General features: G+C 41.7%; 1 protein-coding gene across 10 annotated transcripts in view; it reads left to right on the top strand.

The window, feature by feature from the left end:
- Positions 1–16,933, top strand: part of LOC117424507 (rho GTPase-activating protein 44-like) — a 53,023-nt gene extending 36,090 nt beyond the window's left edge. For 3 of the 10 annotated variants that reach the window (XM_034040885.3, XM_058992344.1, XM_058992349.1), the window contains exons 12-22: positions 237–318; positions 1,382–1,462; positions 2,030–2,143; positions 2,981–3,072; positions 3,582–3,762; positions 5,363–5,380; positions 6,113–6,328; positions 8,640–9,119; positions 10,876–11,033; positions 11,452–11,838; positions 14,618–16,933. In XM_034040885.3, the coding sequence (XP_033896776.3) occupies positions 237–318; positions 1,382–1,462; positions 2,030–2,143; positions 2,981–3,072; positions 3,582–3,762; positions 5,363–5,380; positions 6,113–6,328; positions 8,640–9,119; positions 10,876–11,033; positions 11,452–11,838; positions 14,618–14,769 (1,961 nt within the window). In that variant the 3' untranslated portion in view covers positions 14,770–16,933. Of the gene's footprint in view, positions 1–236; positions 319–1,381; positions 1,463–2,029; positions 2,144–2,980; positions 3,073–3,581; positions 3,763–5,362; positions 5,381–6,112; positions 6,329–8,639; positions 9,120–10,875; positions 11,034–11,451; positions 11,839–13,346; positions 13,399–14,617 lie in introns of all 10 variants that reach the window. The other 7 variants (XM_058992347.1, XM_034040888.3, XM_034040887.3 and 4 more) reach the window with 7 other exon arrangements.
- The last annotated feature ends 855 nt before the right edge of the window (positions 16,934–17,788 follow it).

Genomic DNA, 17,788 nt, shown 5'->3' with positions numbered 1-17,788 from the left:
TCATGCTATAGATTAAATGTGAAAAAAAAAAAAGTGAAATTCGTGGCACCTAATGAAAAACAAGCCTGCCATTTTTTTTTATGATTTAAAATGCTTTAAAACTGCCAGCAGTGCAGACCTCTTTTTTCTTATTGTATTTACAGGCTGATTAATATAACGTTAAAGGGTGTCAGTATTCAGATTCATTGAGATAGAGCCCTTTGCTGCTGAACCACTTCCTGTTTCCTCTCTGTCAGGAGCTCTGAAATCCTACCTGCGTGAGCTGCCTGAACCGCTGATGACCTTTGAACTCTATGACGAGTGGATTCAAGCTTCCAAGTAAGGGCAAGAGGTAGCAAAGTGGAGGCAGATGGATAGAGAGGCTGTCATCGTGTGGCAGATATTGGAAATCAAAGTGGATGAACCTATTTATCAGAGCGCTTATTCAGTGTTGCATGCACTGAAAATGGAAGTAGTTGGATTATAGTAGCTTTTAGATCAGTGTGAATTCATACATTATCTATCAATCTGTCTCTATCTATCTCTATCTATCTATCTATCTAACTATCTATATCTGTCTATCTATCTATCTATCTATCTATCTATCTATCTATCTATCTATCTATCTATCTATCTATATTTGTCTATCTAACAATCTATCCACCTGTGTAATAGATCATCTATCAACCTATATTTAATGTAATGCTGTTTTTTACACTATTCGGATCTCACTGGGGCCCCCTCCTGGAACATTGCAGTATTTCATCAGTAGAAAGAAAGGTTTGGCATGCTGACCATCTAAATACTAATTCAGTTAAAATGTGTTTCGAGATCTTTAAGGCATTCTGGGTTATCATGTGTAAATGTCATGTTGTCCAGGATACTGCCCTTCTTGTCGCCCTGCCCTCCTGGTAAACTGTCATCCAGTCATTCAGGCCTGTCAGTCAGTGTGACTGGCGCTTGACAACTCCGTCGTCTGGAAGGGTAGGGTGGCATGATCACCGTGGCCGATTTCTTTTCGAGACGGACGCGGTATAATAATTTGCTACACTGCTTTTTTTAATTATTATTTTGTTAAACGTCAGCTGTTTGTCATCCTATCTTTTATTTATTGAGGGTTTTTTTAAACGTTGATGTATTTGGTGATCATTCATGGGTAAACTGGCAAGCTGTTATAAAATGTCGATAATCTGAACTTAAACCCTGATTGAAGCACATCATTGAGACCGTCAGGACTGTGGAAGTGTTATTAACACCAGCTTAGCATAATGCAGAGGCAGAAGGAGTGACGGGGAGCTTTACTCAGGCATGACTGGTTTTGTAGTGCTGGAGGCTCTTCCTGTTTTTCCTAACGGATCCCTGTGTTTCCATTCTGAACTGTGCACTTGCTTTGCATTTCCAGCATTCAGGATCAAGATAAAAGATTACAGGCCCTGCTGAATGCTTGCGAGCAGCTTCCCAAGGCAAATGCCAACAATCTCAGGTACATTTAAAATGACAGTTTGCACAGGGAAAGCCCTGCAGAGCGAATGTACTGTACTCAGTGTCTGTTTCCCTATCCACATGCTTCCTGTGACTTGACATTCCTGCAAAATAGCTCTTCCTCTTACACCATCCAAGGTTGCAAATGAGATAATAAAAGATGCAGTTTATTAACAGCAGTTTAATAGGCTGGAGTTACTATGTGATGTCTCTGTCCTGTGGCAGTGTTTGCAGTCAGTGCCCTTAATAACGCACTGTCACAGTCTCTATAGTGCCACCTGCTGGCTAGATAAGGTGCTGTCAGTATTACAGTCCAATTCTGAAAACTCATGAAGGGAGCAAACTCAGCACCTGCTGGGAAACAGCCTCTGCGCATCCAACACAAACACAGACACACACAGCTATGTGTCTTAAAAAATCCATGAACAATTATACTTTCTAATTAGTCTCAATTGGCAGAATTATTGAAAAGTCTTTGTAAGGCCTATTGGGAATAGTTTTAGTCTTTTATTTAGTGCTCTTTCCAGTTTGTCTTTTGATTCCTGTATTCTCCTTTTTTTTTTTACAGATACTTAATCAAATTTTTGGCCAAGTTAACGGAATACCAGGATTCCAATAAGATGACGCCAGGGAATATTGCAATAGTGCTGGGTCCCAACCTGCTCTGGACCAACACTGAGGGGTATGCGGTTCCTATTAGAACAGTATTTACAATGTAGCCAAGCAAGGGAACGCAATTTCACTTGTACAGCGTAGTCAGCCAAAAAAAATTGTCAGAAAAATTCCAATTTATTCTTCAAGGAGATAAAAATGAGGACTATGTGTTTATTATAGTATAATGATTGTTGATTGAATTGATTATTACTTTTCAGTTTTGATTGTTTTTTAGGAATTATTGCGCTAGTGCAGGGTATAGTTTCCATTGTATTAATGCAATTAATGCAACTTAACTGATATCTTAATGCACTAACGTACTTAAATGGCATTTTTAGTGCTTCATGCTCTACTGATTAAGTGCATCAGAGTAATTCCCCCCCCCCCCCCCCCCCCCCCCATTCCCACACCACTGCCACAGCCCCTTTGCTTTATCAGTATTTGTCTTGAACAAAGAATACTACGCGGTGATCTGATTCAAGCATTCAAAATTCTTAATGGTATTGACAATGTCAACCCAGGGGACTTTTTCGACCTGAAAAAAGAAACAAGGACCAGGGGTCACAAATGGAGATTAGATAAAGGGACATTCAGAACAGAATATAGGAGGGTCTGGAACCAATTCGCCAGTAATGTTGTTGAAGCCAACACCCTGGGATCCTTCAAGAAGCTGCTTGATGAGATTCTGGGATCAAGCAGCTACTAACAACCAAACGAGCAAGATGGGCCGAATGGCCTCCTCTCGTTTTGTAAACTTTCTTATGTTCTTATGTTCTAAATGTTATACATTTCTGACAGACAGATCCCATGATTCATTTTATTGTGATCAAACGCCCTCTCCTGAAATGTGACTGGTCTGTTTCAGGAACATCACGGAGATGATGACCACCGTCTCCCTTCAGATTGTCGGCATCATCGAGCCCATCATCCAGCATGCTGATTGGTTCTTCCCTGGAGGTAGTGGAGGAAGAGCTTATTGATAGAGAGCTTTCTTTTCATTTGAGCACGACACACAGGGGTGGACAGCACAGTGGGGGTCAGTTCCTTTTGTTCAATTCCAATTCCATTTTCAATTCCTTTTTAAAATCAACCCTTTTAATCAGTTCCAACGCCAGATGACTTTTAATTGGAATTGAGAATTGATTTTAAAAAGGAAATGGAAGTGAAACTGAAAGAAAAAGAATTTACCCCAACCCTGCTGTACAGTATGTGTTTAGTATGTGTGTGTGTGTGTGTGTGTGTGTGTGTGTGTGTGTGTGTTCAGCTAAACAAAAATGCAGTTGTTTTTTTTAACATTATTGCTTTTAAAAACAAATTGAGATTAAATATATATTTGATTGCCTGGTTGATTGAGGAAGAACACAGTGAAACTCAACTGGAAACATTTCAGACATAACTTGTACACTTTTGTGTAGCTTGCTGTGTGTGCGTGCACACGTTGATGAATCGCAATGTTCCCGGTACAGAGATCGAATTCAACGTAACTGGAAACTATGGCAGCCCTCTTCACACGAACCACAACGCCAACTACAGCTCCATGCCCTCCCCGGATCTGGACCACTCGGACCGCAAGCTGCACGACCAGACCCGACGACCCCTCAGCGTTGCCACGGACAACATGATGCTGGAGTTCTACAAGAAGGATGGGTAGGGAGTCAGCCGCTGCTTCAACCCTTCACTGAGAGAGCTGTGTTTAACTTCCTCCCCTTCTCTTCCCTCCACCACCATCACGCTGGCTCCAGGTCATCTACTAACAACCTGCAGCCTGCCTTACAGAGACAGCAGACAAGCAGACCGGTTCAATAGAACGCTGCCACTGTAGAGAGAAGGTTTTGCATTTGCTCATGAAAAACCGTCTATAGAGAAGGTTACCCTGATAAGTGCTGGTCCTGGCTAAAGGAAAGGTTTGCGTTTTCAGCAATAATTGCATTAGTTTGTTTAAAGATTCTGTTCTACATGCTAGAGCTTGGTGACCTGCGTTGTTTGGTGGTGACTCCTGTGTTGGTGCTGGGGTCCTAATTGGAATAAATACAGCACGTTTTGTATCCTGTGTTCTCGGCTGCCAAATGCCTCGAGGGTGATTCCCTGTTTATCTGAACTGAGAGCAGGGTATTTGAGAGAATCCTAACTGAGGGCTGTGAAAAGACTGAAACATGTTGTTAAACATTCTGTAAATCACAAGGACAGTGGGGTTGGTTCTATGCTTGGGGCACTTAAATTTGGCACAGAGCATTAAATGGCTGTTACTTGAATCAAGTAAGGTAGGAATGTAGAGAACCAAATATATAGAGAGGATAATTAGGCGGCTGTGTAGTCCAGTGGTTAAAGAAAAGGGCTTGTAACCAGGAGGTCCCCAGTTTCAAATCCCCCCTCAGCCACCGACTTATTGTGTGACTCTGAGCAAGTCACTTAACCTCCTTGTGCTGCGTCTTTTGGGTGAGACGTAATTGTGGCTCTGCAGCTGATTCATAGTTCACACACCCTAGTTGCCTTGGATAAAGGCGTCTGCTAAATAAACTAATAACTAACTAGGCAGGATTTAGCATACTCATATTTTGTACTGGTGCCTCATCTCGTCCATGCACTGTGTTTTGCTGTGTTTTTGGCCTGTCCATATAAATCATTTTAATAACTATCAGTAAAGGATGTTAGAATCAAAGTGTATTGGTTTTGTTTTTGCCAATACAGCAAACAAAAAAAAATTTAAACCTTGAATACAAGACCCTGACTAGCACTAATCCTTGACTGCCTGACTGCCTTACCCAAGGGAACATCAGGATGTTCAGGTTTAGTGCAAATCACGGTTTGTGAAACCAGCCAACAGATCAGTGCTAGGAGGAGGAAGTCTTTCACCGGTGGGTTCCTGTTTTGCTTTTTGGCCAAGTGATCTGTCTGTCTGTCTGTCTGTCTCTCTCACTTCCACATTGCTCTCTTTACCCAATACTACTTGACAGTTTTCTCAGCTGTGTTGACCTCGAGCGAGTTGAGTTTCTCCGAGCTTACCGCACACTGTGGCACCATTCTCTACCTTCATCTCCCCTGCGAGCAGGATCCATGATCATAATGCATTTCATCCCCTCCTCGTCCCCGCCTCCCCGTCCCCCTGCACTGTGTTCCAGCCTTTCTTTAAATGTTTGCAGGCTGCTCCCAGCAATAATCTAGATGCTGTTATAAAAAAAAAAGCAAACCCTGCTTCAGCGTCCTGATCTTCACTCTTGATTCTGATGTTTTTGTCCTACCAACGCAGCATCAGGAAAATCCAAAGGTACCGTACATAACCTTTCCCTGCATCTATTTTGTGTTTAAGACTGTAGAACAGAAGCCAGCATTTGTTTGAGCCACTAGAAATAAATCCAGTTGGTCTACGGACCTGCAGGCAAAGAGCCGTCACAATCAATACACTCTCGTTCTTCATAGCTCACTGTCCCGGTCATCTGCTCAGACAACAGAGACAGTCTCGCTGAATTTAATAGACCCTTTTTGTACAGGGGAAAAATCTTAACCACTGGAATGCAAAAGGGGAAACGCACTGTATAAAGATTTGAGTTTCTTCACCTTCTGCTTCTAAAACCGGGATTTGCAAAATCTGGCGTCTGATATATTTCAGTATAGTCCAAGGGATTTCTGATCTTGTTGAACCTCAGCACTTTCCATGGTAATGATTTGAGATCTATTGAGAACTGTTGGTAATCTGTTGCCATCTATGCAGTTAATGTGTTATCTCAGTTATCAGGGAAACGTGAAAGTCTTACACAGGTCTTTGAAAGCACTAGCAAGTTATTTGAAGTTTTTTAAGATTCGCCTACCATTGCTAACATCTTCTGTAACAAAAACAGAAACAAAAAGCCACACATGCCATGACCCTGGTAGAGAAAAGCTATAACTCAATCACGTTGGCCTCTCTTTGCATTGTCACAGCCCCTTTTAAACAAACCAGCGCAGAGCGCAATGGAGACCCTTTCCTCTGAACTGGCAGCGTGTGTTTATCTCCCTGCAGCATGGGAGTCAGGGTGATGGACACATCTTGGGTGTCACGCAGGGGCTCTTCCTTAGTGCGCAAGACGGCATCCACACCTCTGAGCGTCCAGCCCCCCGCTCCTCCTGCAGAGCTCGGCTCTGTGTCTCAGTGTCTCCTCCCTGAGCAGCCCTACGACCTGTCTGCTTCTCCCTCCCCCACTCCTCCTCCTAGCAGTGGTGGCTCTGACCGGGCCAGGTAAGCTGGTGTTGTGGCCTTCTCCCCTCTTTTTCTTTTTGCTTGCTGGGGTTCATTTGAACTGCTTGAGCTTTTTTTTGTTTTTCTTTTTTCAAGGAAATCCGTCTGGTAGCAATAATTTGGCTGGTTAATTTGCCAGGGTTGTTTCGCTGAGACGCTTGTCAAGGAGCTAATGGGGGTACCTGCAGCAGTGTGTGTGTGTGTGTGATCATTGATTTATATAGGTCAGAGATCCTCAAAGCTGTGCCCATCATTCCAGCTGCTATAATTTTTAATAATGCTGCAATACTGAGGCTGCTGAAGAGGAACTCAAATCATTCCAAACTACTGCTCTCTGCTGTCAAGCTCTCAGGCTCAAGCTCTGTACCTTTTGATAAACCTGTATTATAATGTCCTTTTATTTCACATTTTGGAAATCAAAATAGAAAAATGATCACAACCTTGTCCTTGTGAGAAATACACGTCTGTACCCGTGCACAAACAACTTTGAGGACCACTGCTCTAGTTTTACACTGGACAGACTTTGTTCCAGCCATTTTCCTGAAGAATCAGGAGTCACAGCTAAGTAGAGCTGAATGAAATCAATATGACAGCAAAGCCATATTTTGTCATGCTATTAAAGATGTCAGTATAGCCTCACAAGGGCAGCAGCACGCTTATCGTTTTAATTCAAGACACAACACACCCATTGGAGACGAGATGCTGTGTCTCATTCAAGTGATCTTGCTGCAACAAGAGGTGGTGAGGTAAATACTGGTAGAGACTGAGCAGGTATATAGTCAAGCCTATTTTAAAGGTTATTTGAATGACTCCGATATGCACCTAGTTCTGTAACATTAGCACTTTGCGACAAACTCATCCCAGTGATAAATCCTGAAGTGTGACCATACTGTGTGTTCCCCATGTTAAATGACCAGGGTTTAAAGACACAGACCCCTTTTAAATAGTTCAGTGCTTACCAGGTTGGACTGTGTCATGTTTTTGCAAACAAAATGTAAGTATATTTTGAGCATGTTTACAAACTATTCTTTGACCAAATGTTATTTTGGGGGGGGAGGGGTGAAGGGGTAATTATTATTATTATTTATTTCTTGGCAGACGCCCTTATCCAGGGTGACTTAGAATTGTTACAAGATATCACATTATTTTTACATAGAATTACCCATTTATACAGTTGGGTTTTTACTGGAGCAATCTAGGTAAAGTACCTTGCTCAAGGGTGCAGCAGCAGTGTCCCCCACCTGGGATTGAACCCACGACCCTCCGGTCAAGAGTCCAGAGCCCTAACCACTACTCCACACTGCTGCCCATGTAATACTGTATAGTCCTGTGTAATCCGATTCCAAAATATGCTAAACTGATTTTGAAATATGTGTTTGGTTTACCTTTTATATATAGAAAAAAAAAGAAAAGCTCATTTTGCAGTTGAATGAAGCCCTTTTTTTCACCAATGGCACAATCTCTTTATCTCTTTCCTTTCCTTGAAGGGAAAAAAAAGTATGTCTGTTTGTGTCTGACTTGCTGCATGTCAGACGGGGGTTTCGCTTTCCCACACTGGAGTTTCTATTCTTTCAATAAACTAAATGATGACCTACTGTGCAAAGAACAAACTGCAGATGTTGCAAGCAATAAACCGCAGCAAGTGGACACACTGTAGGAACGCTTTTACAAATATTAATATAAAGACATGTTTTTACTAGTTTGTTTTTTTCTTTTAGGTTTGAAACAAAATTCTTCAGTATGGGTTAAAATGATTTATTTGTTGTAAATCTGAACCAAAATTGTGATTAGAGCTGACACTGAATGTAATAACTGGTGCCCATCCTTTAGGAATGCTGACGATTGGTGCTTTACATGGTTTAATCTTTAGTAGTTGCCTTCTAAAATAAAGAAGGCAGGACATGCAGTGTACTCAGACACAACTCCATGCTGAATGCATCACTAATATTGTTTCAGAATATAGTGGATGCATGCGCTTTTTTGAAGGAATCTGAAAGTTTTCTTTTTCTCACGTTTTCTAAGACTGAACCCTCCCTTCTGTACACTACTGTGTTAAGCTTGTTGTCAGCGTTATCTGCCTTTTAATTTAAAAAAAAACAACTTTTAATTTAATTTCTCTTTTAAAAAAGCACTTCCGCCATATGCCCGTTTTTCCCCTGCATTTCTCCCAATACTTTGCGGACTGGTCTTGACGTGTGTGTTGCCCTGCATACTACAGATACTCTTCTGTTTCTACCGCTCATCTCTCTTGTGCTGCTCCCTATACAATCATTGTTGCTTTTGTTTTGTTTTTGTTTTTCAACATTTGCAGCACAGACGATGTGTCTTCCAATTGGTCGGATTCCTGTTACGCCTATCCTTCCCCAGAGGATGACAGGCCCCCACCACCTTACCCCACCTCCTACCCCCCTCCCCGCCATTACTACCCCAAAGCACAGCCATCCTCTCGGCCGGCTGCTCCCACCCCCCTCGACCCTGTAACCCTGGGCTCTTCGCCGCACCGGTGGACGGGCTACAGCCCCCCCCTGCCTCCCCCCTCCCCTTCTCCTCAGCAGCTTGACATCAATTCTAACCCAAAGCCCAGCTTCCTCCACCTCCCTAAGCAAAACTCCCTCACTGACGCACCGCATGCTGCTCCTGAAACTAACGTGTCACCCCTTTACATCAAAACACCCCTCGTGCTCACCAAACAAGACCCCCTCTTTGGCACCCCCCCTAACCTCCCTATGTCAGCCTCACCCCAATGGGTCAGCTGTACCTGTACCAGAGAAAGAGGGACCAAGCTGACTAGGTAAATAAACCAACCGACCGACAACCGAAAACAATTAAATACATTCAAATAAAAAATAAAACCATGAACAAACTGGGCATTGGGGAATATGTGCTTTCTCAGTAGTGTCAAATGAATTGCCTGTCTTTTTTTATTTTGTTATTTATTTTTTAATTCACATCTCAGATTCTGGATGACATTTTCTTATGCCATATATTTCTTTGCATTCCTCGATTATTTAAGCAATGCCATTCACCGTTGCTAGGTTTCACTCCAGGAGAGTGTTGGAGAGTGGACTGTTGAGGGTTGCCTAGGAACGGAGAATGTTTTTGCTTTTAAATAAACCCTGTTATAAAAAATAAAAAACAACCTGCGTGATATTATTACGTAAGAGAGGGGTATGTTTGTTTAGGTTTCTGTAAATGTGATTTTTTTTTTTTTTTTGGACTATTTCCGTATTTATTTACTTTTGTGTTGAGCAAGCATTTAATTAAAACTGTTTGAGAAACAATAGGTTTGGGTTAATTGATTTACTAATCATTTATAATGAATTGCATATTTGTTTTAATTATGTGGCAACGATGTCAGTGGCATGTAGACTCAAATGTATTCTGAGCTTGGACATGTTTTGCCTAACATGAATATGGAGGTGTAGAGAATTGGATTGCTAAGGATTAATTTCAATGTACTATTAGAGGTCTGTCCTCCTTGATGTTAATGATGCACAGCATGGTATATCAACGGTCAAATCTGATGCCCTTGGTGTTATTTGGGAATTACATACTGTGGTCATGACCCAATAAAGAGAAGTAGGGCCCATGTATCTGACACAATGACGGTTAAGAATGAAACTGGCAAACTTTTAGATCTTACAGCTGCATGGCCAATGAGAGAAGAGGGGTGAGGTGAGTATGACCCCACATTGCCACCTTTCTGCACACTGATCTGCCTGGAGTCACTGACACAGCTCCCACTGACCCCCTTGTTTTACAATGACCCAACAGAAAGCTTCTATGGCTAGCTGTATCTTAAGAACCACCAGCCTGACATTTAATGAATCTCTGCATGGACCTTTGTTGCAAGTCATTATTTGCACACTGTGTTAAGCTGTACGGACACCTGATGTTATATTTAAGAGACGCTCATCTGATTTTGATAAGCCATTGCATGGGCTGTTAGGAGAAGTGGTTGTTCTCGCTGTGGAAGTAGGTTAGGAAGTAGGAAGTGACACCTGATTGGATGAGCTTTTGGATTTGGTGAGCCTGAGCCTTAGCATTGTATGTAAGATTATTTTCCAATCTGAGCATGTTAGTCATCCTGTCCTGCTTTTTCATAGGGTAGACTCTTAATGGCCTATTCTCATAGGAGAAACACACTCCTCTTGTTACCAAGCACTGGAGTAAAATGTTTTCAGAGTAAGCCCCTTGGTAACCAAGGTAACAACCCATAAGATTACACTTTTAATAACAGGGTCACACCCGATAGCAGCACAGAGTTCCCAACAGCGACTTCCAAATATCCAGTAATGCATTTAACCCCAGTAGCAAACCCACCATAGAGCCCTCAGGCAGGAAATCAACATGTGCAAACTAAATATTACATTATATATGTAATATGTATAATTTGCAGATTAAACTCTAGAAACTGGAAAGCTGGACGACTTGTCTGCTTGACCCTCATAAAGTAGCCTGCCCTCAGTGAAAGTTTGGATTCTCTTATAGGTTCATATAATGGATACTGATGTACTGAATGGGATTGTGTCTGCTTTTCTTTCCAGCACCCTGAAGAGCAAAGAGCTATCTCCTGTGATGGGGCAGAAGGGCAGCTGCCCTGTTTTAGGCTCCATGACATCGACAGGCAGTGGCCAGCAGGGATCTGGAACAGGGCAGCAACTCACCAGTGACCAGAGCCCCCACTCCCTCAGAAAAGGGACCTGTACGTACCTCGGAATGAGCCGTTACTGTACCTTTAAGTAACATAGATTGTTCTGTAGCCCAGTCTACTGGGCTGTGAATATCAGTCTGTTCCGAAGAGGACAGTGGCTTAACGTGGCTTAACTAACAGGCTAAAAAATAGCTGATCCTGTGGCATGTATGTTTATAGAATGGAACTATACTGCCCTCTGATCTGGATTAATTTCAAACCAGCCTGCCCATCTTTACAACCTCTACCACCCTCCCCCTTCAGTCATGAGATGCAGACACCCAATGTACTTGCAGATTTCAGGATAGCGTTCAGGATTCAGCCCCCATCGTTATCCTAGATAATGTTCAGACCTTAGTCTCTTTCTTTGCTTCTCACGCCATTCAAACTACCCTACTCTTAACACCCTCCCTCCTTTTCCTTTCTGCAGTGTCCAAGAAGCTGACCCCCATCCCCCCCAAGGTGCCGTTTGGGCAGTCGGGGGCTGTGTCCGACCAGTCGACAGGTCAGCCATCCCCCGTCAGCCTCTCCCCCACCCCTCCCAGCACCCCTTCCCCGTACGGACTCAGTTACCCCCAGGGGTACACCACCATAACCTCCCCAGGTCAGGTGTCACAGGCGGCCCCCCAGTCCCTGTCGTCTCCCTCCTCCCTCACCGGCACACTCACCAAGTCGCGGCCCACCCCAAAGCCCCGGCAGAGGCCCAGCCTGCCCCCTCCCCAGCCGCCCACCGCCCCCGGGCTCTCCAGCTCCAGCCCGCAGTCTCTGGACCACGCCATGCTGGACGGCATGTCTCCAGGGGAGAGCATGTCCACAGGTAAACACAGCGGAGCCCTCCAACTAGACAGAGTGAACCAGCGCTGCTTGCTTGTGGCGCCTCCAGTCCAGACCACACCAGGACACATTATTCATCTGTCAGAAGCCTGCTTTCGAACCTCTTGATATTTAACTGTGTAATTATGTTATGGTCCTTGGTTGAAAAGGACTGAAAGGTCCACCAGTAAGCACCACTGTGTGTTTAGTATATTGTTTTTTGTTTTTTTTTAATGCAGAGAGATATCATTTGGTAACACCGACTGTCGGTACTGCACTGTAAAGACAAGGAAGACCACCTGCGTATACAGACCATCTGTCTAATAAAGACCGCCTTTAGCTGATGGCTATGAAAGCAGAGTGGTCTTCGGACAACTAGGTTCTGTCGGAGCTCTTAATTATCATACCAAGTAACTTACGTAATGTTTTGTTGCATTCTCCTTTTTAGAAACAAAAAAAGCATTTTGTTGCAAATTAGTGTGCCGCTTGTCTGCATGTTACATGTACAGTATTTACAAAGTAATTACAGAGCCATTAATGCCACCTGTGATAGTGTTCTCCAAATTGAAATGGCTCTGAGGGGATGTTTACAATAACCTCCTCCTCTGTTTAAAACACGCACTTGTTGTTTTATTTTTGGTGTCTATTCAGTGTCATATTATATTAAACCTCACAGCTTTTGTGTAAGATTGAAAATATGTAACATTGAAAATATGAACATTGAAAACAAAATGAAATGACAACTGCTTGCGTTCTGTCTGTTGCACTACATCGTCTGTATATGTCGCTCCATAGATTCCCACACTAAAGCACAGTTATCACTTATTTAACAACAAGCTACACTTCAAAAGAGGCTCATAATTTAAATGAATGTGAAATACCATAACCGCAGGAAGCAGCTATATCTTAAACTTTCTTTAACAATGCACAAATATAACCAGAGACAGCAAAGAAAAAAAACCTGAAAATACTTGAAATCATTTTCCGTTGATTATTTTCTAACACTGAAACAATAGAACTGTAATACGAGAATTATAACACTGCAGGTTTATATTGTGTATTCAAAGTGGACGTAAAGAATACATGTTAATGTCTAGCGGGACCCCAGGCACAAAAAGGGCATGTATTATGATTCAGATTGTATTTGAAATCCTCTTATCATTGCTTACTTTTACCCTTTCCTTCTGATAAAACTAATCATCTCACACCCCCCTGAGAAAGACTGACATGTTTGCATACTACCTTTCAACAAGTAATTAGTACAAGGCGTCCCAATTGCTTGTTGGTGCGTAGCTGCAAAATCCTCTGGGGGTACCAGCTGGGATGTGGGTGGGTGGCACTAATGTTTAAAAAGTGCTATGCTTTGATTCAGTTTTTAAAGAGATTCTAGCGGGAGGGGAAAGAGTTCAAAGAATGTGTCTATTTTCCAGAACTCTGAATGTGTATTTATTTTTCTACTGTGCTCTTGTTTCTTGTTTTCTGTGTCGATTCCTGTTTATTGTGTACTTACAGCTGTTTGAAGCGAGTGATTCAGTATTGGCTAAGTGTGAGGGGGATTTTTAGGGTAAGCCGGAGCTTCAAGGTCTAAACCTCTGGCATCTTGGTTAACTCTGGCGCTTTTTCCAGCCTGCTATATATATATATATATATATATATATATATATATATATATATATATGTATGTATGTATATGTGTGTCATGTCCAGATCACTACTAACCCATTCTGTTAATCCAGCCTTTGCATGGGGCTAAAGCTCAGACGCATGGCTTGTTGATAGCATCACAAAGACCCACGGGATGACTTCTTGTCACCCTCTATGTTTCTGCACCTGACACACACCATGCTTTATTACAGCCTCCCCCCCCCCTCCCCCCCGCAGTCCCACGGCTTTATGACTGTGTCCATGAATGAAATTTCTTTCCCTGTTCCATTTCATATTATAGACGGGATGTCAAGATACATACGTGCAGAAGTAGGGTTCATAGGCGATTGCATCATGTACTGTACTGATTAGGATGGCTTCCACTCATCAAAATGATCTGAATTACTGTATCTTAACAATGTTGCGTACTTGAAGAGAGAAGAAAGACAACCAATATTAAAAATGATGCCTGTGATGCCTGATTTATGGGATACCCTGTGCAGAGCATTTTTGGTAGATTTATTAATGTGTAGGTCCAGCAGCCGAGTGGTATTTTGTAAGTGGAAGAGACGTGAGTTTCTCTGATTTCTGAGCTCTGACAAATGGGCAGTAGTGCAGCCTTATACAGTACTTGTCATTTATGGTGGATCTCTAAATTTGACACAATAATGCATTTTAAAATATCATATTTTGTGCTGTGTATAACAGCGTTAGATTAGATTAAGTATTTTTTTTAAATGATGATTTCCTGTTATACATTTGATAAGACTGTAACCAAATCATAACAGTAAGACTTTAAAAAGGGATGAGAAGTTTTGTTAACCACAGTCTTGAAAGATAAATAGCCTGTACTTTCCACTACAGTAGCTGGTCCGTTTGCCCACAATGGGAAACCAAGACCCTAAAGAAAAAAGTGCCTGCTGCCACCTGAAAAGAGACTGAATGTTAATAATGAACAATCTAATTAATAAAGTATCAGTGAAAACTACACGGTATTGTGACATCCCTGTTAATAATGTGCCCGCCCCCCTTCACCAAAAAAAAAGCAGAAAGAAACCATGTATTAATAACAGCGTCTGTGTTTGTCCCTGCAGGACAGTAACCCCTGTTCTTCTTTGTTCCCCTTCCCTCCCTTGCAGATCCCCTCAGTCTAGAAATCCCCATCATACACATAGAATTTGATGGCCTGCATTGCGAGCCTCCGGATCCAGCGAGCAGGAACTCTGTGGGGGACTTCATGGCAAAAACAGAGTCGGAGGAGTCGGAGGAGTCGGAAAGCACTGCCCTTTGACACAGGGACCCCGTTACTGTACATACAATATATACAAACTACTACTGAGAGCACCCGAGCTGCTTCTACTGTCTGCAAAAACAACATGGGAATATATAGATATATATATATATATATATATAGATAGATAGATGGATGTATATATAGAGTGAGACAGAGAGATAGATGGATATATATATAATTATATAAATGAAAAATAAATGACATGGGGAATTTGAAATGATGGGAAAAGACACTTCCAATATGGAACTGAATACCATGTTACATTTTGATTGTGGCATGTTTTAATTACTTTATTATTTTTTTTTTTTTTTTCATTGCAACTTTGCCTTTATATTTGTTACTAACTTGTTCAGTGGATTTTGTAATGTACTCTGCTACGGTGCCTCATGGGAGGGCATATAGATTAATGAATCATCTGTAGAAAGTATGTCAAAGAGAGTCGTGGCATATCCCGGTGCACACTGGAAACCCCAAAGAAGTTGCAGGATTTCTTTTTTCTTTTGTATATGTTGTTGTAAATGTATACAAAGTGTTCAGGCCAACTATACAGCCTGTTTGCTTAAAAAAAACACCTTGTGATAACTGGTTTTTGAAACACAAGGCATTTGTTTTAAAATAAGCATCACTGATGTGGTCTAATTTATTTAAAAAAGCTCTTTGAACAAGTATTCCTGTCTCCAAAGAGCTCCAGTTTGAAAATATTTTGGTAGAGTTTCAGTTTTCTTATCTCTTCAAAACCAGCCATTATTCCATTTACTATATTCCAAAGGGACTGTCTTCAGTCCTGTTTCCTGAAATGCCTCCTAGTGGCACATGCAGAGTCAGTATACAGCACCTTGCTTTCTCCTGCTTTCACGACTCATTCAAAGGATGCTACCTCTTAACTGATCACTGCTGGGAAGCTAAAAGATGGCGTGGCTCCATGTTGACGGAACCTGTGAGAAACGCCCCCTGGTGGATGATAAGTAGAATGATTCAGCGATGAGTGTTAGTTTGTGGGTGTCTTTCTTTAAATCACATCTTGTGAAAAAGGAGATTCTGCACTTCTCTGTCTGTGTGTACAGTCGGCCGCTCTAGCCTGTAGATGTTGCCAGTTCTATGGTCCTTAGCTGGTGTTGATGCTGTATGGTTTTTGTACCACTGGTTTTAAATGGTTCCTTTTTAGTGTGGATGTTGTCAAGGTTACGATTCAGAACTGTATGTACGGTGTTGTTTTTCTGGGGGCCAATTTAAAGGTATAAAAGAAAAGAAAAATACATAAATCGATGTCCGTATAGAAATTCTTGGAAAACGTGGTGAGGTGCTAGTATATCTAGAATATTTTAGGTTGTTATATATTTATACTTTTTAATGTCAAAAGGTGCATATCTTTTGTTCCTCATAAGCATAGAAAAGGGTCATATTTGCATCTTGTCCTTACTGGTGGGGGATATTCTGTTGAGCCACCTGCTTCAGCATCAACACAATTGTACAAAATGTACAGAGCTGTACTGCTTTCCAGGGAGGAGCACTTTATCTCATGACCGGGCTTTTCCTCAAAGTGATACATATACTTGTATTCCTGTTTGTTACAGATATTTTCATAAAGAAAGTCAGTGGTCTATATGCACTGCCTGGAGGTTATAATGCTGCTCTTAAATCCAAGGTCAGATACCCAATGTACCTGCTACCGTAAAAGTTTGTTTGTTCCTTTCACGGTTTGTTTGTTCCTTTCACGGTATTTGCCAGTTTCACAGTTTCATTAAGAGGTACAGTAAAGCTACTTTAGCTTTTGCACAGATTTTAGTAACTGCATCTTCGAGTTCTGTATGATTATATGAATGAAGAAAGCGCACCAATACATACAAGCCAGACATATTTTGTAGGAGTTTCTTTTAGAAATGCAAACACCTCAGACGTGCTTGTGTAGATTGATTGATAAATACCAAGGCATTGTTGATGAGACAGCACCCCTTATTTCAGTGTCCTGTAGAAAAGAAGAAAAAAAAAGACAGATGCCCTTTGTTTCTTTGCCTATGACAAATCACTGTTGCACACAGGTCTGCTATTTATTTTTATTTTTTTAATATATCATATTCAAATACATGGGGTTGTGTTTCTTTCCAGTGGCTCAAGGCTGCATCATTTGCAAAACAAATAAATAAATGAAATTGTAACAATGGACCTGTGAATAGAGCCTGATTTACCATACACTTCTCAGTGTGCATCTGCATATTTCCAGATGTGATACACACAATAACACCTTAAAGGGGTCCCAGTTTGTATTCTGGTGGAAAGTGCTGTTAAAGGCAGGCTTCACGATGTAAAGATTTGGAAACTTGTAAGCTCGAGGTTAATGATCTTGAACTAATGTGTATGTACCTTACTTATCTGTAACTGCAGTTAACTTTCCTGTTGCATAAAGGGATGTTCTCTTTTGCAAGGGGCAGAAGCAATGGCCCTCATGAAAACTTCCAGATGTTTTGTGCTGGTGACCAGTCCATTGCAACTGGGTCTTGAACATCATCCTTCTAGTTACAAGGCAGATAAGTCTCAGACACCATGAAAAACGATTAAGCTACCCGATTCGACAACCAGATAAAAAAATCACTTGATCTAACCACTATGGGATATGCTAAGAGAATGCTGCTTGCTGGGAAGGCTGTATAATTTGCACCAATAATAGTCCATTACTATACAAATGATCTGAGTTGGCTTTAATACTAGAGCGACATTACCCATCATATTTGATTTCCATGTCTTAGCCACTGCTGCCCTCATGGTCTACCATTATGACTGGTTCTGGAAATACAATGGTATAATGGAAATGTGTGTGTGTTGAGCATGGTTTGGCTGTGGTACCATCCATAGCAAGGTCTGGCAATGGTTAACCATAGTAATTTCAGTGGTTCATGTTTTAACCTTGACAAATACATGGTGTAACATGGTTTAAACAGGATACAAAATATCCAGGTGGTTTACCATGAACTGTAATACTGTGGTGCTTACTCAACCAGTGGTGTGTGTTGTACAGTGC

The sequence above is a fragment of the Acipenser ruthenus genome, chromosome 19, assembly GCF_902713425.1.
Source record: "Acipenser ruthenus chromosome 19, fAciRut3.2 maternal haplotype, whole genome shotgun sequence".
Classification (NCBI taxonomy): domain Eukaryota; kingdom Metazoa; phylum Chordata; class Actinopteri; order Acipenseriformes; family Acipenseridae; genus Acipenser; species Acipenser ruthenus.
The sequence above is the reverse complement of the archived record's forward strand: the minus strand, read 5'-3'. Positions and strand labels throughout refer to the sequence as shown.